This window comes from Staurois parvus, unplaced genomic scaffold, assembly GCF_062004578.1.
Source record: "Staurois parvus isolate SC_StPar_1 unplaced genomic scaffold, SC_StPar_1.0 ptg000024l, whole genome shotgun sequence".
Taxonomy (NCBI): domain Eukaryota; kingdom Metazoa; phylum Chordata; class Amphibia; order Anura; family Ranidae; genus Staurois; species Staurois parvus.
In genome coordinates this window covers 766,634-794,490 of record NW_028317820.1, presented here as the reverse complement: position 1 = coordinate 794,490, position 27,857 = coordinate 766,634, and the positions used below count along the sequence as shown (strand labels likewise).

The 27,857-nt window shown below is 44.6% G+C and overlaps 2 protein-coding genes across 2 annotated transcripts in view; both read right to left on the bottom strand.

Annotated features, from left to right (window-relative positions):
• LOC149472050 (uncharacterized) overlaps positions 1 to 27,857 on the bottom strand; it is a 481,288-nt gene that overhangs the window by 163,876 nt on the left and 289,555 nt on the right. The window lies entirely within an intron of this gene.
• Positions 3,558 to 27,857, bottom strand: part of LOC149472053 (uncharacterized) — a 35,067-nt gene continuing 10,767 nt past the window's right edge. Inside the window, exons 4-9 of the mRNA XM_089693519.1 lie at positions 26,788 to 27,176; positions 25,610 to 25,922; positions 22,738 to 23,079; positions 18,584 to 18,889; positions 13,986 to 14,339; positions 3,558 to 3,955 (exon numbers count right to left, since the gene is read on the bottom strand). Coding sequence (XP_089549645.1) covers positions 3,558 to 3,955; positions 13,986 to 14,339; positions 18,584 to 18,889; positions 22,738 to 23,079; positions 25,610 to 25,922; positions 26,788 to 27,176 — 2,102 coding nt within the window. The remainder of the gene's footprint in view (positions 3,956 to 13,985; positions 14,340 to 18,583; positions 18,890 to 22,737; positions 23,080 to 25,609; positions 25,923 to 26,787; positions 27,177 to 27,857) is intronic.

Here is a 27,857-nt window from a genome sequence, read left to right as displayed (position 1 = left end):
GTAATCTGCCATGGGCCCCCGTACCGACTCCTCATGCTGCTGCCAGGCCCGTAATCTGCCATGGGCCCCTGTACCGCCTCCTCATGCTGCTGCCAGGTCCAGAGTGTGTCATGTGTCCCTGTACGGCCTCCCATTGCTGCTGTCTCTATCGCCACACTCTGCCATGTGCCACTTTCAGGTCTCCTCACACTGCTGGTGGTTTCCATTTTTGTCATAGGGTGCTGTATGGCCTCCCATTGCTGCTGCCTCCACCGCCACACTGTGGCTCAACACTCTGGTTTTGGCCCCGTGACTGCCCAAATGAGTGAAATGTGCGGTGATTCTAAGATCGACGGCACTCATCTGCATGTCATACTGACTGACAGTATTATTTCTCTTCCCCAGCAGACTCCAAGGGCATTTAAATTAAAGGTACAGTGTTCAGCACTAATATTAAGTCTCTCTGAAGCCTAGAAACACCCTTTTTTAAGTTAAATTCACAGCGAATATATTCGACTCGAATCGAAATTTTTCCACGAATTCGCCGAATCAGTCGAATCGAATTTTTGAATACTTCGCTCATCTCTAGTCATTGGCTTCCCATCACTTGGAATGCAGTAAAGAGCTAAGAGATAAAAAAATATCTTTTATAAAGAGAATCATTTCTAATCCATAATATAGTTAGTTATTTCATAGTTAGTTAACTAATTGGTTAGGAATAGTGTGTGATAGTATATTCTCAATTATTGTTGATTATGTTTATGCATTTACGTGTTCTCTGTTCTTAAACTGAAGGGTGAACCTGTTTTAAGAAGAATGTAGTTATGTAATCCCATAGTTCGGGAAGATCAGATAACAGTCTAACATAACAATATTGTGTATTTCTGTCCACCGAAGTATTTTGCAAATAACGTCAGCTAAAGAACCAGACATATGTTTAGAACACTTACTAATATGGCTGTTACACATTTCCCTCACACAGAATTAGGAAATGGCTGTATAGTGGGATGACTTCTTTGGTTCTTTGAAAAAGTATATAAGAAGCGACTCATGTCACATATAGACACACACACTCATACACACTGAAGCTGACACATGGGGGTTTATTTACTAAAGCTGGAGAGTCCAAAATCAGACTCCCTTCTGCATAGAAACCAATCAGCTTCCAGGTTTCATTGCCAAAGCTTCATTGAACAAGCTGAGGTTAGAAGCTGATTGGTTTCTGTGCAGAAGGGAGTCTGATTTTGGACTCTCCAGCTTTAGTAAATAAACCCCATAGAGACATTTTGCTTACTTGAAGCGGAGCTCCACCCAAAAGATTTAAAGATTGGTCCCCAGCTCCCCATTAAGGATTGGCACCTTTGGGGGGTGGGGGGAACGGGTACCCAAATTTGAGAGGTACCCACTCCCACTTTCGCTGCGATCACCTAGGCGATCAGAAGTGGAAGGTGTCCTCCCTCCCCGTAGTCTTTTGGGACACATGACAGGTCCAAGAAGACTACAGGCTCATTCACAAAGCGCATCGCTTCTCGTGCATGCGCATTGGGCACCCGGCTGTGAAGCCGCAAGTTGTCACAGGGAGAGAAGACGGCAGGTAAAACGGGCTGCAGGGGACACACCGTGGGACCAAGGGACAGGTGAGTGTGTGTTTTTGAACAGCCAGCAGCAGTTTTTGTAGCTGCTGACTTTTATTTTTTTGACAGGATGAGTGGAACTCCGGTTTAAAGCCTACAAGCCTTGCTACTCCAACACCTGTTGTCTTCCCTGACAAGACTGAAATACTCTTCATTTGCTACTTCACAATAGAACGGGCAAGAAGCTTGAAATTTTTCTAGCGCTTATTTCTTCTCTATAGCTACAGCTATTATTTCTTATATTTTTGTTTCACTATACTAAACTGTATTTTATCTTTTGTATCCATTTTATGTTGTTGCCTAGTGTGAGTTATATAAAAGTCACACTGTTTTAAATCAGCCTGGCACTAGAACAATTTACCTAAACACCTAAGAAGGACACTTAAATATTATAAGTGTCACGATATTTAACACTGCCAGACGGGCTGGTCTGAGTATTTCAAAAACTGCTGATCTGCTGGGATTTTCACACACAACCATCTCTAGGGTTTACAGAGAATGGTCCGAAAAAGAGAAAATCTTCAGTGAGCGGCAGTTGTGTGGAGGAAAATGCCTTGTTGATGTCAGAGGAGAATGGGCAGACCGGTTCCTGTGACAGTCAGATGGTAGGGTCAGAATTTGGTTAAAACAACATGAAAGCATGGATCCATCCTGCCTTGTATCAATGGTTCAGGCTGGTGGTGGTGGTGTCATGGTGTGGTGGATCCATTCTGCCTTGTATCAATGGCTCAGGCTGGTGGTGGTGGTGTCATGATGTGGAGGATCCATCCTGCCTTGTATCAATGATTCAGGCTGGTGGTGTCATGGTGTGGTGGATCCATCCTGCCTTGTATCAACGGTTCAGGCTGGTGGTGGTGTCATGGTGTGGTGGATCCATCCTGCCTTGTATCAACGGTTCAGGCTGGTGGTGGTGGTGTCATGGTGTGGTGGAACCATCCTGCCTTGTATCAATGGTTCAGGCTGGTGGTGGTGGTGTCATGGTGTGGTGGAACCATCCTGCCTTGCATCAACGGTTCAGGCTGGTGGTGGTGGTGTCATGGTGTGGTGGATCGATTGTATTAATGGTTCAGGCTGGTGGTGTAATGGTGTGGGGAATTGTAACGTACCTGGTTGGGCAGCCTGACGTGGAGAGAGGGTGTCCTCTTACTACTCCCGCTTGGGACCCCTGATAGGGTAGACAGAAGGTATCGAGCTAGGAGGGGCACGAGTGCCTGATGGGTCTGCGGTGACAGCTGGCAGGTTATGACCCGGAAGACCAGGATGCAGGTCGGTTGCGGATGCAGGTGAGCAGGTGCAGCAGCAGGAAGGTATGGACAACCGTGGCAATCGGGCAGATCAGGTACAGAGGAGCAGGCAAGCGGATAGTCAAGGGATGAGCCGGGTCGGTGCAGACGGAGTTCAATCGCAGTCAGGTCAAATCAGGTAGATAACAGGAGTCAGGATATAAGCACAGAACTTGGCAGACCAGAAGGCACCATTCTAAGTGCAGCAGGGGTTTAAATAGCCTGCCTTTGCATGCCAGCTCGCGAACGCATGCGCACTCTCGTGCACTGGCACGGCTGATGGGCACCCGGTGAAACTTCTTTACCCTGACAGGAATATTTTCTCGGCACTAACAAGGTGGACCTAATAAAGTGGATGGTGAGTGTATAAGTTGATCAAAGGTCCATTTAAACTCCTATAATGAACATAACACACTTGCAAAAATTTTAAAACAGTGAGAAAAAAAGATTAAAATAAAATAATAGAATTAATATTGATGGAATTAATACTGATACTGTGAAAAATATTAAAACAAAAGTTATTTTAAAGTGTGACATGCTCAAAAATATTCTTATGGTATTATATTGTATTGTATTACATTAACACTATATATATATATATATATATATATATATATATTGGCTCAATCAACACACCTAAAGGAAGTAATTGGACTTGGTACTAGTTTTTAGTCTGTCGTGAAGAAGCCTTTAGTTGTGCTTTAACAGTCCCATTCATAGAATGCTTACTCAATCCTATAGCTCCTGTGGTCCTCTCTATGGGCTTCTCCAGGCTGGGATGTTCCATTCTACAGATGAACTCTGCCCCCTGGTCTCTGCTGAGTGATGGAATGAATGTTAGTGATGATTGACAGGTCTTATCTTTTTTCTTGGTATGGATTCGGAAGGCATCATTAGGCGGTGTTATTATAATGGGATGTACATCTGTCCCAGGTTCCTTCCTATACCAGCTCACAGTTATAGGATCTATGTATCCAGAGATTTTACAAGTCAGAGAGGCCTCTTTATATTCTTCCAGGTTGGGAATATTGATACCTTGGACTTGTAGACGGGGTGGATCTGAAAACAAAAGTTATTTAGAAGACATGTCAGTCACAATGTATTTTACAGTATACAGTATGTCCTTTGCAGACAATGCATTGCTACTGCTGTATAAACGGATTTTAGCCGTGGTGTCCGATTTACATATTTTTGTGAGAATGTTTAGTGGACCGGATACATGCACTGCGATGATTGCAGTGAGATTGTACAAAAAAATTACTACGCACAGGGTTAAAAACAAGAAGGCGTCAAGTGAAACAAGTCATGTGAAAAATTAAATCCATCCCATGAAACTCAAGGAAATTGGGAGATCAACCTCTCTAAGATCTGCTGTCAGCGATAGCTACTTCATATACTATGTAATGTGATTGTACCCGCATTTCTTTCTGATTCTTCCATCTGGATTACCTTACTGAGATTTGTTCAATCTGCTCTTTTATAGGTTATAAATTTGGCATGCTTTCACCAAACCATTTTTTCCTTGAGAACTGCAGGAGGACGAACTCTAGTGCCCAACTGTCTTTAGAACCAGGATACTCCATTCTACATTCACTATAGTTTTAATCAGGGGCGGGCTGACCATTTGGAAATTCGGGCACTGCCTGAGGGCACGGGGTCAGTAGGGGGCCCCAAGAGATGCCCCTGGTACCTTTTTCATAGGCTTTTTTGAGTTTGGGCAAGGACACAGGGGCCCCATGATCCCCTATTGCCTGGGGGCCCCATGAGTTGTCAGTCTGCCCCTGGTTTTAATCTATATGTGCATTACACTCCAGGACATGTCTTATGCTAATTTCTACCCCATGGAAAGTGTTCGCCTATTTAGCATACTGTATTTGAACAGACCAACCTCAGATCTTCATTTGAACAGTGCCTGAAGATAATGGTGATATAAAGGAAAATTTGCCTTTTCAATCATGTGTTTAAAATTTCAATAGATACAATGGTGTACTGTGGAAATAATAGGTATGCTCTTGTCTTGGACTTAGAAGCTGGTGTAGCCCACTTTAGTAGAAATGACTTCTCATTTCTGAATTTTTGATCACTTATCCATGCAAAATTCATTCAGCTGCAAAATGTTTGAAGAATTCCTTACATAAATTGCCCATTTCAAATCCTTTCACAATTTTTCAAATGAAATCAAATCTGATCTTTGACTAGGGAAGTTCAAACTAGACATGTGTAATTCATTTCGATTTAGTTTTTTGGACAAAAATTTCATTTTCGGATGTATATGAATCTCTGAATGGATAAAGTAACACCTCAATGAAACCAAAAAAAAAACTATAACGAAATTAACAAATGCATTAATTTCATTTGTTTAATTCAGATGACATCGCATGATATGATAGTAGTTCAGACCCATCGGAAAAATAATACAATTTTCCAATTTGTTTGATTTGGATAACAAATGGATCCAAATTTTGTTCCATTTGTTAATTCGGATGCATATGACGCCAGTCAATATTGTCAGATCAGTACATGCCATTCCTCTTGGTGGGTCGGATAAGCGTCCAAAAATATTGAATCCATCCGATTCGATAACATATCGAATATATTGCAATCTTCCGGAAAAACTGCTGAATTTTTAAAAACCAACATAAAGAATATGACTGAACAAAATTCTTTCAATGAACAAATGCATCCAAAACAAAATGAAAATTTCTGGAGTACAAATGTTTACCAAAAACTTCTATTTCATGTTTTTGAGCCTTTCCTTGGTTTGCTAGTGTGCTTTGGATCATAACTGTGATCAATTTCTGGTTCAGTTTAACATTTCAGACAGATGCAGGGGTGGACTGACCATTTGGAAACTCGGGCACTGCCCGAGGGCCCTGGGTCAGTAGGGGGCCCCATGAGATGCCCCTGGTACCTTTTTCATAAGCTTTTTTGAGCTTGGGCAAGGACACAGGGGCCCCAGGATCCCCTATTGCCCGGGGGCCCCATGAGTTGTCAGTCCGCCCCTGGACAGATGGCCTCACATTCTACATAAGCACACTTTGGTATTATGCAAAATTCAAAGCTGACTAGTTGACTTGATGAATGTAAGGGTAGCACTACCCCCGCAATACATGCACTTTGATACCAGCTGTTGCAAACGTTACCTGCAGATCCCACAATGAAATTTGGGGGTTCTTGGAGACTTCTTTTAGCATTAAATGGCCAGATCTTAAGCTGAATTTGCTGAGCTGGCAAGTCCTGGACAAATTAGTGTTTATTATTGTTTGAAATCTATACTACTTGCAGAATTTTTAATTTCAAATAAATGGGTGACCTTTTTAATCTCTTGTCAGACTCATAAGCATCCACAACCTTCTTTCTGAAGGCCTTAGAAAGCTCTATTGACCTTAGCATGATGATACCACACATGTCAAAAGGAGAGATGAGCCCAGGTGTCCTTCAAATTCATCTCCAACCTCAGATCCTGGTGAGCTGTGGACCAGGTCAATCCCCACCCTGCAACGTCTGTGAGCTGCCGGATGGAGAATGACCCAGCTCACAGCACATTGGAGTACAAAAAAGAAGGAGTTTGGAGATCAAATTACAGGTTGCTTTGGAGGACGACTGAGCTCATTTCTAGTCAATAGCAAAGAAAACACCAGACCCTAGATACCTGAGGTTTAAAGAAGACAAGTTGAACCTGCATACTCCCTACGGAGGGTCTAATCATTAGCACCTATTCTAGTTAATGTAAGTTTCATTTCATGGATTTGAAGTGATGGTAAATGTAATGATTGTACTTACATGTCAATTTCATTAATTGAGATTATAAAAATAAATGGAACATCAAGTCTATGTGGCATTTTGACATTTGTCAAGTACATCACTTTGATTTGTAGGCACTTTTTTAATGAAGTTCTAATGTTTGCCCGTTTATATTTGTTGAAAAAAGCCAAGGATATCCATAGAGTGTATATATATATATATATATATATATATATATATTGTGACAGTATGAACGGCAAACTGATGGATGGAAGATATGTGTCACCTCGCATGAGGTCCTACTGTGAGTTGTAAGGTGGAGTCCACTCCGGGTTTTCGGGGCCACAATGGCAGAGGTGGTGCCGGACCAGAGTTTGTACTCCACTGATGACCACCAACAGGTGGTATAAAGGAGGCAGGGCTGGAGCAAGGAGTTGCTCGTGGCCTGGGACTCAGAGAGGTATTCTGAGAGAGCTGTGTGTATGGACTATACCTACAAGAAAAGGTTTGCTGTTATTTTGTTTGGTGACAGGGAGAAGCCCTTCACCTCTGAGAGAGGAATCAACTTCTGTTTAGTTAGTGCCTGGATGGCAAGGGTTTATTTTTGATGTTTTGTTTTATTTTGATATTTCTTGCAAACCTTTTTAATAAAACTGACAACCAGTCAGATTTGGACGAAAGCCTGCTGTGCGGTCTACCTTTGTCCCAGGGAAGGAGATCCCCCACCTGAGCTAACCCCACATATGGTGGAGGATGCGGGCAACTTCCTGAGCAAGTGGGAAAATGGAGGAAATAATAAGAGCCTTACTGCAGGCCAATGCAGTACAACGGGAGACAAATCGCCAGTTTGCGGAGGCCCAACAGGCACAACATGAGGCTCAACAGGCACAACATGAAGCCCAACAGGCACAACATGAAGCCCAACAGGCACAACATGAAGCCCAACAAGCAGACCGAGAGCTCCTTAAGCAGGTGGCCCAACACCTGTTAGAATTAAAGAAGGAATCTGCAGATCCGCTGCCAGGGGAGCAGAAAATGGCGCGGGCCAGTTATGTTTTGCAGAAAATGACACCTGCGGATGATGTGGAGGCCTACCTCACAACTTTTGAAAGGGTTGCTGTTCGGGAAGGATGGAAAAAGGAGCAATGGGCAGGACTGCTTGCACCATTTCTGACAGGTGAATCTCAAAAAGCCTATTATGACCTGGAACCAGGGGATGCCCAGGACTATGAGAAACTGAAGGCTGAGGTCCTTGCACACCTGGGCGTCACCATTGCAGTCCGGGCTCAGCGGGTGCATCAGTGGCATTACAGGGCTGACAAACCACCCAGATCTCAGATGTTCGATTTGATTCATCTCTCCAAAAAGTGGCTCCAGCCAGAGGTATTGTCAGGCCCTCAGATTGTGGAGCGTGTGGTCATGGACCAATATTTGCGTGCACTCCCTGCCACTTTGAGGAAGTGGGTCGGCCGTGGAGACCCTAAATCTGCAAATGAGCTGGTGGACCTGGTGGAGAGATATGCAGCCGCTGAGGACTTTTGGCACTCACCTGGGCCGTACCCCAGGGTCACTAGGGGTGGAAAACTGTCCGGAGGATCCGGTAAGACTGTTCCATGGGCCAAAGGCTCAGAAAAAAATGATAAGACTATTGTGTCAGATCATGAGACTGTAGGCTTAGGACCTAGAGACTGGCCAAATAGGTCAGGAAGGTCCCCAAAGCCATTTAGAGGTCTAGGCACTGAACATATAATATGTTATCGTTGTCATGCGTTAGGTCATATTGCTGCAAACTGTCCTTTAAATGATGAACCTATGCAATGTGAACATGCGTATTTAGGAAAACGCATGTCTCTTTTTGCACAGGTGGTATGTACTGCAGCATGTCAGAAACGCATGGAAAAGCAAATGTGTGTGATTGCCATTGATGAAAAGCCAGTAACTGCTCTGCTAGACTCAGGTAGTGTTGTGACCTTAGTTAAAAGTGATTTGGTAAACCCTGCAAGCTTACACCCAAGCATGATTGGGGTTATTTGTATTCATGGTGATACACGTAATTACCAGACTGCTCTGGTGGAGATTGGTACTCCCTGGGGCCCTGTGACCCATTCAGTGGGGGTGGTGCCCTCTCTGCTTCATGAAGCCATATTGGGGAGAGATTTTCCCCATTTCTGGAAGTTATGGGATAAGGAGGGGAGTCAGGAGGACCGAGCTCCCCCTGCTGGGGAAACAAAGAAAACTCCTGAACTCACTCCTGACCCCTTTGACGGCAAGGTGGAAGGGGAAACTGTCGGTGTGTCCGAGGAAGGCGTAGATCTTTTCCCTTTATCTGTAATGGCTGGGGAGCAGGAGGAGTTGGATCCAACCCCAGACATTGAGGAGATAGAACAAGAGATGATCGCTGGCTCTAATGAGAGTGGACAGAATGTGGTGCCTGACCTAGAGGTCAGAAAAGAGGATTTTTGTACGGAACAACTGAAAGATCCCACACTTAATAGAGCCCATGAAAACATTAAAATGATTGATGGGGAACCAGTTGAAAATGATGTGGCGGTGTCTTTTCCCTACATGGTTCTTAACAATAACTTGCTGTATCAAGTGGTAAAGCAAGGGGAGGAGGTGGTAGAACAGTTAGTGGTCCCCAAACCCTTTCGCCGGATGGTACTAGATTTAGCCCATGGGCATATAATGGGTGGACACCTGGGTGTAGAGAAAACAAAGGAGAGAATAACCCAGAGATTCTTTTGGCCAGGCTTACATGGAGACGTCAAAGCGCATTGTGAGTCATGCCCGGAATGTCAATATTCTGCGCCCTCACCCCATTTTCGCAGTCCGCTAGTACCTCTACCCATAATTGAAGTACCGTTTGAAAGAGTGGGCATGGACCTAGTGGGTCCAGTAGTAAAGTCTGCCCGGGGCCATCAGCACATACTGGTTATACTTGACTATGCCACCCGGTATCCTGAAGCCATCCCCTTGTGTAATACCTCCGCTAAAAATATCGCCAAAGAGCTTGTCCGGGTGTTTAGTCGTGTAGGTATTCCAAAGGAGATCTTAACGGATCAGGGCACGCCATTTATGTCTAGAGTTATGAAAGAGTTATGCAAATTGTTCAAAATCTCCCATCTCCGTACCTCGGTCTACCACCCCCAAACCGATGGGCTTGTGGAAAGGTTTAACAAGACCCTTAAGAATATGTTAAAAAAGGTGGCGGACAAAGATGGGAGAAATTGGGATTTTTTGCTACCATATCTCATGTTTGCTATACGGGAAGTACCTCAGGCATCTACAGGATATTCACCTTTTGAATTACTGTATGGTAGACATCCCAGGGGATTGCTAGATGTTGCAAAAGAAACCTGGGAGACAGAGTCCACGCCCTATAGAAGTGTCATCGAGCATATCTCACAGATGCAGGATAGAATCGCAGCTGTCATGCCACTTGTTCGGGAACACATGGAGCAAGCCCAGGAGGTCCAGAGAAGGGTTTATAACCGGGGTGCCAGGATCCGTACCTTCAACCCTGGGGATAGAGTGCTGGTGCTAGTCCCCACCGTGGAAAGTAAATTCCTCGCAAAGTGGCAAGGTCCCTTTGAAATTAGGGAGAAAGTGGGAGAAGTAAATTATAAAGTTTACCAACCAGGGAAAAGGAAACCCGAACAAATCTATCATGTTAATCTCTTAAAACCTTGGAAAGACAGGGAAAGTTTGTTGGCAGTACCAAGCCCCCAAAAGGACGTGGTTCCCGTGGCCCCTCAGGTACCTATAACGGAAACCTTGTCATTAGCCCAACAAAATGATGTTAAGGAGTTTGTGAGGAAAAATGGAGATTTCTTCTCTCACCTACCTGGACTGACGACGGTCATACAGCATGACATAGTTACCCAGCCGGGGTCCGCGTAAATGTCAAGCCCTATAGAATACCCGAGGCCAGGCGGGAAGCTGTGGCAAAGGAAATAAAGGACATGTTAGAGTTGGGGGTGATTGAGGAATCTCACAGTGAGTGGTCGAGTCCCATAGTGTTGGTCCCAAAACCAGATGGAACAATTTGTTTCTGTAATGATTTCAGGAAACTGAACAGTGTGTCTAAGTTTGATGCGTACCCGATGCCTCGGGTGGATGAGCTCATTGACAGGTTGGGAACGGCTCGGTACATAACCACCTTAGATCTGACCAAAGGCTATTGGCAGATTCCTTTAACGGAAGCTGCAAAAGAAAAGACAGCCTTCTCCACCCCCGAGGGGTCCTTTCAGTATAAGCGGATGCCGTTTGGTTTGCATGGGGCTCCTGCATCATTCCAAAGGATGATGGACAAGACGTTGAGACCACATCGCCAATATGCAGCTGCCTATTTGGACGATGTCGTCATCCACAGTCCCGACTGGGAATCTCATTTGTCCCTCTTGCAAGCGGTCGTAGATTCGCTGCGGGAAGCAGGTCTTACCGCCAACCCCAGAAAGTGTGCCATTGGCTTAGAGGAGGCCAAATATCTTGGCTACATCATTGGTCGAGGTCTCATTAGGCCTCAGATCAATAAAATTGAGGCGATTCAAAAGTGGCCCCAACCTGTAAATAAAAAACAAGTCCGGGCATTTCTTGGAATCACGGGATACTACAGGCGGTTTATCCCCAATTTTGCCACCATTGCAGCCCCACTGACAGATCTGACAAAAGGTAGGGGGTCAGTCATGATTAAGTGGAATCCTGAGGCGGAGACCGCATTTCAAAGGCTGAAACAAGCTCTCTGTGCTCAACCTGTGCTTGTGACCCCAGATTTCACAACAGAGTTTGTGGTACAGACTGATGCCTCTGATGTGGGACTAGGTGCTGTCCTGTCCCAAATCAGAGATGGGGAGGAGCACCCTGTGGTCTTCCTAAGTAGGAAGCTCAACAAACATGAGAGAAACTATGCTATTGTGGAGAAGGAATGTTTGGCCATCAAATGGGCCTTGGAGGCCCTGAAATATTACCTGTTAGGAAGACCGTTCAAGTTGGTGACTGATCATGCCCCGCTCAAATGGATGTGTGATAATAAGGAGAAAAACAGTCGAGTGACAAGGTGGTTTCTCGCACTACAAGTGTTCAAATTCACAGTGGAACACAGAGCGGGGAAACTGCAAAGTAATGTAGATGCCCTCTCCCGGGTCCATTGCCTGGTTGGGACAGTTGCCCAGCCGCAGGGGCTTGAGCAGAGGGGGGGATATGTGACAGTATGAACGGCAAACTGATGGATGGAAGATATGTGTCACCTCGCATGAGGTCCTACTGTGAGTTGTAAGGTGGAGTCCACTCCGGGTTTTCGGGGCCACAATGGCAGAGGTGGTGCCGGACCGGAGTTTGTACTCCACTGATGACCACCAACAGGTGGTATAAAGGAGGCAGGGCTGGAGCAAGGAGTTGCTCGTGGCCTGGGACTCAGAGAGGTATTCTGAGAGAGCTGTGTGTATGGACTATACCTACAAGAAAAGGTTTGCTGTTATTTTGTTTGGTGACAGGGAGAAGCCCTTCACCTCTGAGAGAGGAATCATCTTCTGTTTAGTTAGTGCCTGGATGGCAAGGGTTTATTTTTGATGTTTTGTTTTATTTTGATATTTCTTGCAAACCTTTTTAATAAAACTGACAACCAGTCAGATTTGGACGAAAGCCTGCTGTGCGGTCTACCTTTGTCCCAGGGAAGGAGATCCCCCACCTGAGCTAACCCCACAATATATACACATTATATTGCCAAAAGTATTGGGACACTTCTCCAATCATTGGATTCAGGTGTTCCAATCCCCTCCATGGACACAGATGTATACAATCAAGCCCCTAGGCATGCAGACTGTTTCTACAAACATTGGTGAAAGAATGGGTCGCTCTCAGGAGCTCAGTGACTCCAAGCGTGGTCCTGTGATAGGTGGCCACCTGTGCAATAAGTCCATCCGTGACATTTCCTGGCTACTAAATATTCCACACTCCACTGTTAGTGGGATTATAACAAAGTGGAAGCAACTGGGAACAACAGCAACTCAGCCACCAAGTGGTAGGCCACGTCACAAGACAGAGCGGGGTCAGCGCATGCTGAAGCGCACAGTGCGCAGAAGTTGCCAACTGTCTGCAGAGTCAATAGCTAAAGACCTCCAAACTTGGTGTGGCCTTCAGATGAGCCCAACAACAGTGCGTAGAGAGCTTCATGGAATGGGTTTCCATGGTCGAGCAGCTGCATCCAAGCCTTCCATCACCAAGTGAAATGCAAAGCGTCAGATGCAGTGGTGTAAAGCACGCCGCCACTGGACTCTAGAGCAGTGGAGACGTGTTCTCTGGAGTGACCAATCATGACCAACAATACTTTTGTCAATATAGTGTATGTTTCTTGCTAAAGAACATTATTTTTATCAAGTTGTTATGGGTGAAGTTCTACTTTAACCACTTGGCCTTTGGAAGATTTACCCCCCTTTCCTGACCAGGCCATTTTGTGCTATACGGCACTGTGCTACTTTAACTTAAAATCAACACTGCACACAAGTGAAATGTATATAGTTTTTTTCACACAAATAAAGCTTTCGTTTGGTGGTATTTGATCATCACTGGGTTTTTTTTTTTCCCCATAAATGAAAAAAAAAGAAAAGAAAAAAAGACAATATTTTTACTTTTTGCTATAAAACATACCGCATAAAAAAAATAAAAAAATACTTTTTCATAAATTTAAGCCAAAATGTATTCTGCTACATGTCTTTGGTAAGAAAAATCCCAATAAGTGTGTATTAATTGGCTTGCATGAAAGGTACAGTGTCTACAAATTGTGTTATATATATAGTGGAATATATATATATATATATATCAGCGACCTATAAAGGGACTGCGGTGGGCATTCTGACACTGGAAACTGACTAACTGCCACTGACATCTCAAGTGACACTAATACAGTGATCGGGGCTAATAAAAAGCACTGACACTGTACTAATGACACTAGATAGGAAGGGGTTAATATCTGGGGGCAATCAAAGGGTTATTTGTGTACTGTTTTGTGCCTACTGTGTGCTGTTTTACTAGGGAATGTGCTGCATTCTATCTCCCTGTTTTGCAGAGAAATAGAAACCAGCACGTCCCCGCTGACAAGAAAGAGATCTGTATTGTGTACACGCAGATCTCTCTTCTGTCGCTGGCTAGAACCCTGTGACTGACATCTTTGGGAGCCAATTGCAGCGCGGGTAGGGCAGCACGCGTGCCCTCTACCCAGAAATGCGAAATCACATATATTTCCACGATTTTGCACAGAGCGGCCGCCCTGTACCAGTACATCTGCTATAGGACAGTCTAAAAGCGGTTAATTGTAATGTGTTGAAAGTCTTATTATGGAAAAGTGTACCTATTCTTATAGGACCCGTTATTTTCTCTACTGGACGCTCCAGGCTGGGATGTTCCACTCTACAGATGAACTCTGCCCCCTGGTCTCTGCTGAGTAACGGGGTGAATGTCAGAGATGATTGACAGGAGAAGGTCTTATCTTTCTGCTCCCTCTTCTTATTCTCAGAGACTTTGTGGGCTCTTTTAGGTAGCTCTGTTACAATGAGTTGTAAATCTGTTCCGGGTTCCTTCTTAAACCAGCTCACTTTCAGATGATCTGGGAAATATCCGGAGATATCACAGGTCAGACAGGCCTTTATACCTTCTTCCAGGTTGGGAATTATGATCTCTCCAACTTGTGGACACCAGGGCAGATCTGCAACATAAAGTGATTTACAAGACGCACAAGTCAGTTCATATCTCACCATGGGGTGATTCTCTAAAAAGCAACAAGTTGAGCGTTTAATGCAAATAAAATAAACTTCAGTCCTGTAGGAACCTTTGTTTTGAATGTTACTGTAAAACAAGCAGTACAACATTACAAAATACTAATAATTTTGAAGCTAATCCCTCCCCCCAGGCTCTGCAAGGGTTAAATGCTTATTTCATCCAGGGGGAACATAATAATCAACTATACTTACCTTATTCCTCACTCCTGCAGGCTTCCTTCATGCTGCATGGCCAGTCCTGCAAAGCAGATTCTATTCGCCATTACTATCAGTCATCTGAAGTCACCACAATTTGGAGCCTAGGTAAATGGAGAAGAGTACCAACTGCCGGGGGGAGCGAGGAATGAGGAAATGTTAGTTGCTTTTTCTATTTACTCTATAGAAATGAGTGTTTAACCCTTCCAACCCTGGAACCCTCACAATACAAAGGTCATTGTTTTCCCCAGAGTTTATCTTTATGCCAATTCAGGTTTGAAATGAATAATAAAAAGCAATATGGCACTCATATATGGCATTATGGCACAACTTTTTATTGTGGTTTATACAGCCATTTGAAAGATTTCTCCCTCACTTTCTTTGTGAACACTTAGATACAAAATTAGCAAAATCTCTACAGAACAGCAGTAAAACATTTTTTAGTTAAGTAGAATGGGGAAAAATGAGAAGCTCTGTCAGGTTTTTATTGACAGCTCTTCTTGATTGGTCAACAGGACAAAAAATAAGGAGAAATTTCTTCAACAGAGAAAGGAAAAAATTATGACAAGGGACCAAAAAGGGTGGGAAAAAGTCAATTACAGTTTTTCAGCATCTCACGGCTGACAGAGCAAATACAGTACATACTAACTGTAGGCTGAGCCATGAGATGACAACCACCACACTGCTGGGGCTCCACTAACCCCTCATCTGCAGCACTGATAATGCTGTCCTGTGGAGCACCCCTCCTTGTAGGCCCAGCACTGATAATGCTGCCCTGTGGAGAACCCCTCCTTGTAGGCCCAGCACTGATAACGTTGTCCTGTGGAGCACCCCTCCTTGTAGGCCCAGCACTGATGACGCTGTCCTGTGGAGAACCCCTCCTTGTAGGCCCAGCACTGATAATGCTGTCCTGTGGAGCACCCTTCCTTGTAGGCCCAGCACTGATAATGCTGTCCTGTGGAGCACCCTTCCTTGTAGGCCCAGCACTGATAATGCTGTCCTGTGCAGCACCCCTCCTTGTAGGCCCAGCACTGATAATGCTGTCCTGTGGATAGGAAGGGGGTGACGTGTGCGGACGCAATGTCACTCCTCATTGGCTGGTGGGCAGAGCTCCAGAAGGGTTACGGGGGAGTTAAGTGTAGCAAGGCTCCTAACGCTACCTCAGCACAGCAGTATTAAGGTCTCCTGTCCCTCAAACCTGTGGTAATGTGTTAGGGCAGTGTTTCTCAGCCTTTTTACATTTGAGGAACCCCTGGCAAAACTTTTGGGATCTCGGGGAACCCCTGAAATAATGTTTGAATCTACAGCTCACGGCACATTGGTATGTGCCCTGCTTCCATGCCCTGTTCATAATAACAATTATATTTAGAAATAGCATTAAATAAAAGAATAAATAATCAAACTTACCTATTTAGTGCAAAATGTGTGCTTTCTTTTTCTGCAGAAATGCTCCATTCTGGGTCATACTTGGGAAACAGTGTGTGTGTGTGGGGGGGGGGGCAGCAGGAAAGGGTACAGGAGGGAACATTACATTGAAGCAGGGCACATTATGTGGGAACAGGACACATTGCGGGGGGGGGGGGGGCAATGCACATTAAGTAGGAGCAGGGCATTTTACAAGAGGGCAAGGCATGTTATGTGGGAGCAGGGCACATTATGTGGGAACAGGGCACATTACAGGGGGGAGCAGGGCACATTACAGGGGGGAGCAGGGCACATTATGTGGGAACAGGGCACATTACAGGGGGGAGCAGGGCACATTACAGGGGGGAGCAGGGCACATTATGTGGGAACAGGGCACATTACAGGGGGGAGCAGGGCACATTATGTGGGAACAGGGCAAATTACAGGGGGGAACAGGGCACATTACAGGGGGGAGCAGGGCACATTATGTGGGAACAGGGCACATTACAGGGGGGAGCAGGGCACATTACAGGGGGGAACAGGGCACATTACAGGGGGGAGCAGGGCACATTACAGGAGGGAACAGGGCACATTACAGGGGGGGAGCAGGGCACATTACAGGGGGAAGCAGGGCACATTAAATGGAGGTAGGGCACACTATGTTGGACAGAGCACAGGGTACACAGCATGGGACAGGGCACATTAAATGGGACAGGAAACATTACATCATTGCAGGGCACAGGATACACTACATGGGACAGGGCACATTGCATGGGGAAGAGCACTTTACATGGGATAGCGCACATTACTTGGAACAGGGCACATTACATGGGACAGACCACATTACATGGGACAGAGCACATTACATGGGACAGAGCATATTGTATGGACAGGGCACATTATATGGACAGGGCATATTACATGGGACAGGGCACGTTGTATAGACAGGGCACATTACATTTGACAGGGCACATTGTATGGACAGGGCATATTACATGGGACAGGGCACATTACATGGGACAGGGCACATTGTATGGACAGGGCATATTACATGGGACAGGGCACATTGTATGGACAGGGCATATTACATGGGACAGGGCACATTATATGGACAGGGCATATTACATGGGACAGGGCACGTTGTATAGACAGGGCACATTACATTTGACAGGGCACATTATATGGACAGGGCATATTACATGGGACAGGGCACATTACATGGGACAGGGCACATTGTATGGACAGGGCATATTACATGGGACAGGGCACATTGTATGGACAGGGCATATTACATGGGACAGGGCACATTTTATGGACAGGGCATATTGTATGGACAGGGCATATTACATGGGACATGGCACATTGTATGGACAGGGCATATTACATGGGACATGGCACATTGTATGGACAGGGCATATTACATGGGACATGGCACATTGTATGGACAGGGCACATTGTACGGACAGAAAAGGAAATTTCATTTTAACCAGTTGCCGACTGCAGGTAGCCGAATGATGTCATATGATGTCCTCCCAGAATGTGCTCTCCTGTGCGCCCCCAGGGGCGCGCACCTGGTGATCTCCGTGATCGCTGTGTCCTACGGACACAGCTGATCACGTGATGTGGTAAAAGGCCAATCACAGCGGCCTTGACACGCTGATCACTGAGAAATGCAATTGCCGGTTCTCGGCTGCACATTCCTCAAACTGTCAGAGCGTGAGGAAAGTACTGCCGAGAGCAGGAATCGGCACCGATCATCAGGACACTGATGATCAGTGCCCTGATGATCGGTGCCCAGCAGTGCCACCCACCAGTTCTGCCCACCTGTGCCCAGCAGTGCCACTCACCTGTGCCCACCAGTGTCACCTACCAGTGCCCACCAGTGCCACCTACCAGTGCCCAGCAGTGCCACCAGTCAGTGCCGCCAGTCAGTACCCATCATCAGTGCCAGATCATCAGTGCCGCCTATCGTACTGCCTATCCGTGCACATTGTATGGACAGGGCATTACTGCTGCCTATCAGTGCTGCCTATCAGTGCCCATCAGTGCTGCCTATCAGTGCAGTCTCATCAACGCACATTATTGAAGGAGAAAAATTACCTGTTTGAAAATTTTTATAATAGACACAAATTATTATTTTTTTTTATGTTTTGCTATTTTTTGTTTATAGCGCAAAAAATAAAACACACAGCAGTGAGTAAATATCACCAAAAGAAAGTTCTATTTGTGAGAAAAAAATTGTAAAAATTTCATATTTTATACAATGTTGCATGACCGCACAATTGTCATTCAAAGTGCGACAGCGTTGAAAACTGAAAATTGGCCTGGGCAAGAAGGGGGTAGAAGTGGCCGGTAGGAAAGGGGTTAAACAAACATTAAATTACAACATGGCTCATGTAGCAATTGTATGTGCTAAATTATTCCTTTTATTTGCTATATTGTTTCCACAAAAGTGGAGTTATCCTTTAAATTAGATATTTATTTCACAGTTGGTTTTATTGTTTTTCAGAATGACAATATCTGTATTCCTGCCTTAGTATATTTATGAACCATGATACCTGTTCTTACCTACCTCTTACAGTCAGTGTTCTGGTCTCCGGTTTATCCATAGATTCGTGTTTCCACATTACAGAGACTTTGGTCTTCAGATCATTAAACACATGCATAGGAATGTTGGCAACACTGGTGACACCGCGTGTGAGATCCTTGTATTTTTGTAAATTGTTGGTACATTGTATTTCATTCTTTCTCTCTGTATATTCATATCTCCATTTAATTTCTATATTTTCTGGGTAAAACTTCAGTAGATTGAGGGTGAAGTGAACACGAGAGGAATTCCCCAGAGTGATCGTTATAGGCTCCACCATCTGGGGTTTAGCTGGAATACACAAACAGCATATTGAAGAACATCTAAACACAAGAACACAAATTGTAATAAATTACAGCTTACAAGTCCTTAGAATGCGGTGGCTGCATTTGTTTCCTTTTTTCAGGCTTATATTTTTTCTTGGTGATCCTGCCACTGACACACTTCCTGTCTTAAGGTGACAACGCTTCCCCTCTGTTGAGGACCACTCAAATGTCTGCACCCAATGCCTGACTATGGCCTATCGAACCTAACTAGTACTCAGCACTTAGTAGGTTGTGTTTGTTCAGCATTTGTATTTTACAAGTGAAAAATCGGTCACCTCCTGATTCGTATATTGACACGTTTTAGGAAAGATTGGGGCAATGTTAAGCACAGCACTAAATCTAAATATTACACGCTCCCTCTCTGTACTGTATCTATGGAGGAACATTGTTGTCACCCTAGGACATGACGTGTGTGAGGACCACTTCTGTAGCTCAGGTGGGAAGCCTGGGCAGAGCTGATAACAATGCTTGAGATAAGACTGCAGAGTGTACAGAAGAGCTCTGAATTCCTGGCAGGATCAGCTGATATTAAACAGGTATATCAAATGGTTTAAATCAGGGGTGGGCAACCTTACAGAGGTGGAGATCTACCTGAACAACATGAGAGAAGTCAAAGATCACCGGGCCCAGTGGTGCCTCCTTATACCTAATTTAAATCTCTAATTGTCGTACTACCATGTCACAATCGAGTGCATTGCACAGCAATCATGTATTTAAATCAGGTGGTGAGGAGGTAACATATTGGGGGATGGTAAAACCCTGCAGTTGAGTCACGGTTTAACTGCCCTCAATCTTTGCCCCCTTTAGCTGCTGAAGCAGCAGCCAAAGTTGTACATATGCTGCAGCAGAAACAACACCCTCTGTTTTTGGTGGGTGCTACCGCCTGTCAATCGAGACCTGTTTAAGTAAATGGGGCCACTCTGTAAGTACCCCACAACTGCATGCTTCTGCAGGGTTTAAGGGGTTAAAGCAGGGGGTGAGAAAACAACACACCACTGCCTGTTTAACTCCTTGTTTGCTGTACTTCACAAGGTAGCCGTGCACTTGCAGAGCAGCCTCATTCACTTAAATTGGGCAGGTGCTACACCCACCAACCATGGCAGGGCGTAGGAGCCGGCACTACAGAGGAGACATCGAGTTATGTCCCTCTGCATTGCAGTCTGCTTGATGCTCTGGGATGGTGGGTCAGCAAGCCCTAGCCATGATCTACCAGTCACCTGGCCAAGATCTACAGGTAGACCACAATATACTGGTTGCAGACCAACGGTTTAAATGGTGTAGCAGGAGAGATTAATCCTGTCTCATGGCTGTGATCTGCTGACTGGCCTCTCCTGTGTAACCTGACACTTGCCCTGACACAGACAAAGCAGTGAGGGATTTCAGCCCCCCCTTTCTCCTCTCAGACTGTAAGAGAGAGAGAGAGCCAATTATGAGAGCCATTAAAGGAGCCAATGACAAGGACTCTTTCAAGCAGGAAGTGCAGCTGCAAAGCATTGTGGACGATGGAGTTTTGAACAGAAACGGCCTTATAGGCTGATATGGAGATAGAATAAAAATAAAGAACCACGAAAGCCATCATGCTTAGGGAGAGCAGAGTGAAGGGGCCATCTTGGGTTTCTCCTGAGGGAGAGGGAGATTGCATGTGGCAGGAGAGAGATTGGACCTGGAAAAGAAATGCTTTTGGGCAGTGCACTGGATGCTTGGTGATCTGCATCAGACAAAGGAACATCCAAACTGAGAGAAGTGGTCTACAGTACAGTGCCTACACTGACAGTGTGAAGTGCTCATCGTGAGGTGACCAGAGGAACCTGTCATTTCCAGGACGATCGTTTGGGCCTTTGTCACAGGATCTGGTGAGAGGGATTTCTCCCACTGTCAGATGACAGGAACATTGCACACATACAGAGACATCATACCTTGCTCATATTCACCAGGCACTGGGTTGTGTAGATGGCCCTGCTGAACAGACACCATGTTCACTTTGCTATACAAATACTGCCACAGGATTACAATTATACTTTAAGTGTTTAAGGAGTTTAAGTGCACCAACGAAAGTGGCTAGCTGAAGATCCCAACATTCATCCAGTTACAAAGAGACTAAAGTTACTGGTGCCATACGAGCACGCGCATGCGTAGTCAGGCCTCTATATTGCATGGTGTGTGAGGGAATAGCTTTACCTTGAAAGTAGCTATTAAACATCAGTTGGGTACAGTGTTTTCCTATTGGGATCATGGTGTCGGGGGTTAGAAGGGAGAAGTCTGACACAACAGAGAGTCATTCTTCTGCTCTCCTTCTGCTTGGACATCATGGGGCCCATTTTATGAAGAGGAGTTAAATCCACTTTGAGGGCGCCATGTAAGTGTTTCCTCTGCTCTTGGGGTTATTCATGGTTGGAATCCCCTAAGAGCAGCCTGAGTGTAAAAGTGAGTTATATTGCTTTCCGTCACAGTATTTGTTGTTCTCTTGATTCTCCTAACATATACCTGTTGTTAATGTTTATTACTTCCCATAGAGGTCTACAGTAAAGCTGATCTCTGTGTTTTATTATAAAGTGTGTGCTTTTCATTGGTCCTTGCACTTACACTATTGCCAGGTGTGCCAGTGTGGGCTGAGACAGTTCTTGGGGTTGAGAGGCAGAGTGGCGGAGTGAACAAACTTAAGCAGCCCCTTCGGGGGTACCGCTACAATGGTATCTCCCCAAAGGGAGGAAATAAAAGTCTCTTTTTAGGGTTTACATACACTTTAATAGCATATGAATTGACTCTCATGTTGAACAATATGTATCAATGTTTTAACTTGTGAACTGTGGACAATAATTTAAGCCAAGAGTCTCGAGTCTCCAAACTTTCTAAACAAAGGGTCCATTTACTGTCCTTCAAACTTTGGGGGGCTATTCTGCTGGCCCCATCATCACCTTGAAAGGTAGAGTCACTGCCAGCAACTATGTATACATTTTGGCCAACCATGTGCAGCCCATGGTGTAGACATTGTTTCCCGAAGACAGCGCCATGATTACCGAGATGATAATGCTCCAATTCACACAGCTGGTGTTGTTATGGTTTGATGAGCCTGCAGACAAAGTCTCGCACCTTCCTTGGGTGCCAGGCCTCAATATCATAGAGTCACTGTGGTCAGTTTTGGAGAACAAGTTTCAGGCTCATTTTCTGCCAAGCACCAAGATGATTTTGCATGAAGAGTGGTATCAGATTCCATTATCCACCATCCAAGACTTATATTTGTCAATTCCCAGGAGAATTCAGGTCGCCTTGGATACCAAAGATCCAACTCCATATTAAGTAACTATTTTATTCTTTTACCTACTGTTTCCATAATTTTGTCCAATATCTCCCATGCCAGTGCCCAGCTCTCCTTGTCTTTTTTGTGGGTTAGCTTTCAAAATGGCCACAATTGATTCTCAAAATGTGTCCCCACCTAGACTTCAGTGGGGTTCAGTATTGGGTCTGCAGTATTCTGACTTCATACTGGGATGAACCCCTGGAAAATAATGAAAACCCAGACACATACACTTATCCTTTGCAGGGAGTCAAAGGGAGGGTCATAGGAGCTGGGCCAGCATAGACAGTAACTGACAACTCCCAGAAAAGGAGTGGACTGTGGTGTACAAGGAGGAGGGGGCTGAGCTAGGCAACTGGCACAATGCATGTCAACAAAAAATAGTTTATGGAAAGAAAAAAACCTTCAAGAAAGTATTTTAAATTCTGTAGTTTTATCACAATTGTTTAGGTTGGAGACAGGGCCTTTTTAGTGAACCATTGTGATTTGTGATCTGTGCAAATAATATAAACTCTCACCTTTTACAATAAGTTTTTCAGTTTTTTTCTCAATGGGTCTCTCCAGAGAGGGGTGTCCCACCCTACAGATGTATTGTGCCCCCTGGTGGACGCTCAGTGTGGGTGTGAGGGTCAGACTGGCTGTACAGCTGTATGTGTTGTCATCTCCTCTCCTGGGGTTCATTGTACTGCTATCCATATTATCAGTCTCCTCACATAACTCCTGATCCCGACTTCTTCTCAGCCAGGTCACAGTGATGGTGTTGGGGAAGTACTTAGAGATATGACACTGTAGAGTGACCGGGGTATTTTCAAATACATTGGGTGTCTGGATCTCTTCCACCACTGGGGTCCATGGGTAATCTGCTAAACAAGAAAAGTGCACCATCATTATGGTTCACATTTAATTTCCCACATCTCCAATTTATATAAACCTTGACCGCTCAGGAAGTTGACTAGTAGCAACTCTCTGGTTTCGGTGGACCTCCTAATCCCGACCTCTAAAAGTGGTCTGCTATACTTTCTGGTTCTGAAATCTGCTTTCAGCTTTTGTTTGTATAAAGGCACGTGTGAACACAGATAGATGTAAGTGCCCATAAAGGCAGCTATGATCCAAATGAATGTTAAAGAATTAATCTGGGACAAACATTTATATTCCCATAGAGTGGGGCTCTGCCCACACTGCATGGGTTAAATGCTCATTTTTGTCTCAGGGCTCTGAAAGTAAAGATATACGTACCTATTCCGCCAATCCTCCGAGCGCGAGACCGGTTCCCGCTGCTCCTGCGCCCCGTGGTCTTGTGAATGGGCTGTTCCTGATGTCATCATGCCCATAGACCGGCTTCATACGTGAGAAACAGTCCACCGCTGGACGTGGGGGAGTGTGGTTTTCCACGAGGATCAGTGGACAGGATATGTACAGCTTATCCCTGAGCCCTTCGACAAAATGAGCACTTAATCCACGCAGTGGGGAAAATAACAATTTTCACCGGAATTCTGCTTTAACCCCTTGGCACTGGTGCCTAACGGCCCTTTAAGGATTTCAGAAACCGGGAGGCGGGGTGTGGTTTTAGGGTCATATGACTGCCATGATTCGCTGTCACGGCGGTCACATGTTTGGGAAAGGTCCCGCTCGCAAGAGGAGATCGGGACCTTTCCATGACTACCGGACTTTTTTGTTTTTCTTAATTGTATGCAAATGTGTGGCCGCTCAGAGACCCAGATGCCGGGAGGCCGCACATTTGCGTGCGGCCGGCGCCAAGAGGTTAAAGTAGATGTAAACCAAAACAGGATGACATTTGGTTTGCTAAGGCACTGACTATCATAAACAACTATCTTTTTTTTAAAATAGTTTTCACTTTTTTATCCTCTGTGTATCCCAGTGATGCTGATCTCTCGCAGCCTTTTCCACTACTTTCTGTTTACTCCAGGGAAGGCTGAACATTATTGTCCTAGACCAACTTCCTGATAAGTACAACGGTGGACCATGCCATGGCAATGTGGGAATTTACTATCTGCTGCTAGAGAAACTGAGCCCTTTAGGAACTGATCACACAGCCATGTAGTAGCCTTATTGATGTCTGCAGGCTTAACAGGGACTGTTCTTATGTGCACCAACAGTACAATTGGGCCCCAATGTTGGCTGGCTGAAGAGTTTGGACTAAAGACTGTGCCTTTGCAAGTTACAAGGGGGTGTGGTTGTCAGGGACCGGAGTGATACCACAGATTGATTCCCATACACCAGCCTAACAAGTGAACAATGACACTACTTTTCTGGCCTTTTAACCTGACCTACTAGTCAACACATTCTCAGCATAATTCTAACATCAGAGTCTACTGCAGTGTACACCCTCTACAGGCCCAACCCACGTCCCTGCTCCTTTAGCAGTTGGCTCACCTTTATAAAGGGACACTTGCCACCATTGCCATTTGCTATTGCAGCCTGGAGAGAAGTTACCCTTTGCAATGCTTCTCCCAACTTATGCTACCTTTGTTTGCCTACAGTCTGCATCTCGCCTAGTGCATTAAAGGGACACTGCCCAAGTCGAGTGCCACTTAAAGGAATAGTACTTGTTCCTTCCTTTCCTTGTATTAATCCTATAAGGGGCTGCCATTTCTTTTTATCTTTCAACTTAAAAGGTCTGGATCTTTGAACTGCACCAACTGGGCCCCAAAGAGCCTGCAGAAGACCTTTCGCTGCAGTGAAGCAACATCCACCCTGATTGAAGAATTCTTTTTCGTATCTCCACCAACTTCTGAGAGCCTGAAGTGAGCTAGTTTTATTCCTTAGTAGGTTTTTTTGCTCACTGGGGACAAGAAACACCTCAAACTTGAGGTTCTCGGTTAAACTCTAAATATCAGGCCTGCCAGCACTGATTGAGATTTTGCTGTATGTGTTGTTTCTTTGCTTAGAGTTGCTAAGAGTGATAACTACCATTGCATACACAGATAATGCTTTATGCTGGTCTACTGTGCGCACAGTCAAGTTTAACATAAACAAAATACCAGTTCACTCTAATCTGTGTACGAGTCTATTTTCTGGTGATAATTTACTCTGGCCAGAAGAGTACTGTGGTGTCAACAAGGGTTGGGCTTTCAGAGTGGGGTCCAGAGAGACTAGGAGGCAGGGGAGGACTGACTTTTCCGGCACTCGGGCACTGCCTGAGGGTCCGGGGTCAGTAGGGGGCCCCATGAGATGCCCCTGATACCTTTCATAGGCTTTTTTGGGTATGGTTTGAGTGTGGACAAGGACACAGGGGTCCCATGATCCCTTATTGCCCCTGGGCCCCATGGGTTGCCATTCTGTCCCTGCTAGGGGGCGAAAATAACTCATCAACTCCTAAGGGGGTAGCGCTCCATATATATTTGTTGGTTACAGCCTCATGTAACTCACCTGAGTCTCTGATAGATAGATCCTTATACCCCAATGTGTCCAGAGAGTCATGTTTCCAGCTCACTTGCACTCTGAATTCTGGATCCTTCAGGAGCTCCTCAGGAATTCTCCCCTCACTGCAGACACTATATGTCCCGTCAGTAATATCTGTGAATGTGTCTGTGGATGGTAAGGCTTGTTGTGGCTTCCCCACGCTATGTGTCCATCTAAGTGTGATATCTCTGGGATAAAATTTTTCCAAAGTGACCAAATACTTCAACTCCCCAGAGCCAATCAGACTTCTTGATACTGGCTGTGAAGATATGAGGCTTAGCTGAAATTAGATACAACATAAACCTTATGAGTTAAATGTTTTTTAATAAAAAATGTTAGATACCTATACACATGGATTTTCTATTTAGATTAAATCATATAGACGTCTGTTTATAACAGAATGCACTGTGTGAATGTCTCAACCATTCACACATGACCATGAATAATCACTGTAATTTGCCTAATAGTTTTGTTTTTTTCCTATGATTGTCAGCTCCATCTAGTGGCCATAATACAGTATTTTTCTGAAATACCTCAATCAGGAAAATACTTTATTATGGCCTCCAGATGGGGCTTACAATCAAAGGAAGTAAACCTATTAGTGAAATTAACATGTTCTGTGTGGTGGCTGTGTGAATGTAATTTTTTTATACACAGACCCCTAGTAATAGGTAGTTTCACTCAAATATTCATTACTAGCCTGATGTAAAGTGGAATCTTAATCAAAATCACTATATATACATATGAGAAAAGTCTGTGAAATTCCTGGCAGACACGCCAACCCAATTCTTCAACAGAAATGGGAAGACTGTTGGCTAGGTTGGATTCTTTGACATGATAGATGATTACTTGAACTCAAGCAATAGTTCCATGGCTGGAAGCTGCAGGCATCAGCTCAACTGTTGGGAGCGTGAAGACTTCTCTGCAGCAGTTCCAGCAAAGGGCACAATGGGTGGCAAGTGTGACACCTATTCCCATAAAAAAGGACATGGAACCCTTTTCTGGATATCTTTTATACAGAAAAAAAATCAGATAAAAAAATCCCAGATAAAATAAAAAATGAGAGGGTATGAAAGGTGAACATTGGAGATTGGTATTTTTCCTGTGTTAACGTTATTACACCAATAATAGACAACACTGTACACAAGCCGTGGATGTAATAATAGAAATTCCTCACCATAAATAGCTCTGCAGTGAAATGTTTTCTCTTTCTTCTCTTTCCCACAGCTATATCTACAGATGAAGGTCACATCTTTGTGTTTGGCCACACTGGGTCTGAATGTCAGTGAAGATGTGTAGTTTGGTCCCTCTCTGCATGATATGACCCCATACTCTATGTCCATCAGTCTCTCCTCTTCCTCCTTATTGCCTCCATGGGACTCTGAGATCTCGTAGACTTGTTCTCCTCTCTTCTCCAGCCAAGTCACACTCGTGTTCTCTGGGAAATCGGTGCCTCTACAGTATAGAGATGTTTCTTCTCCATCTATCAGCTTGGTAGGACCTTCAATGTCCATTAATCTGAAAACTCCCATATCTGCAAATACATTGATTATGATTGTGCTCAGTTGTTTGCTTCTTAACATGGAAAATTCATCTCCGTTTTCAAACAAAATGAACATGTCCAAAATGCACTTTATAATATATATTTATATATATATATTTAAGCAAGGCTGTAAAGATACACAGGATGCATGCTGAATAGACAAAGGGGATCATAAGATGGTCTGGGGAAGAGTTGACAACGTGAAGGTCAAGGTCTACTTATATTAACTATGTATAGGTCCCTGTGGCCAATTTACTGTTACTATAAGTAGCCCTGACCTTCACATTGTCAACTCTTCCCCAGACCATCTCATGATCCCCTTTGTCCATTCAGCATGAAATGTTCTAAAGTTGCAAAGGTAACTTCTACAGTTGTGGCCAAAATTATTCAACCCCCAATGCTGTAAAGGGGTTTAGGGACTATAGTGTACATTTGGAATTGTATTCAGAATCAAATCCTACAAGGACGTTGTAACTACCCAAATGCAACTAAAATGACATCAATTGTTTATGTAATACAGTAGTAAATGGTTCTTATGTGGTTTCTTCATTGCCACAATTATTCAACCCCTTAAAGACTACCACTCTGAAGAACAGAGGTTCATACAGGTGCTTTCCATCAGGTATTGAAAACACCTGTGGATGTCACCGAGCAGCAATCAAGCATAATAAG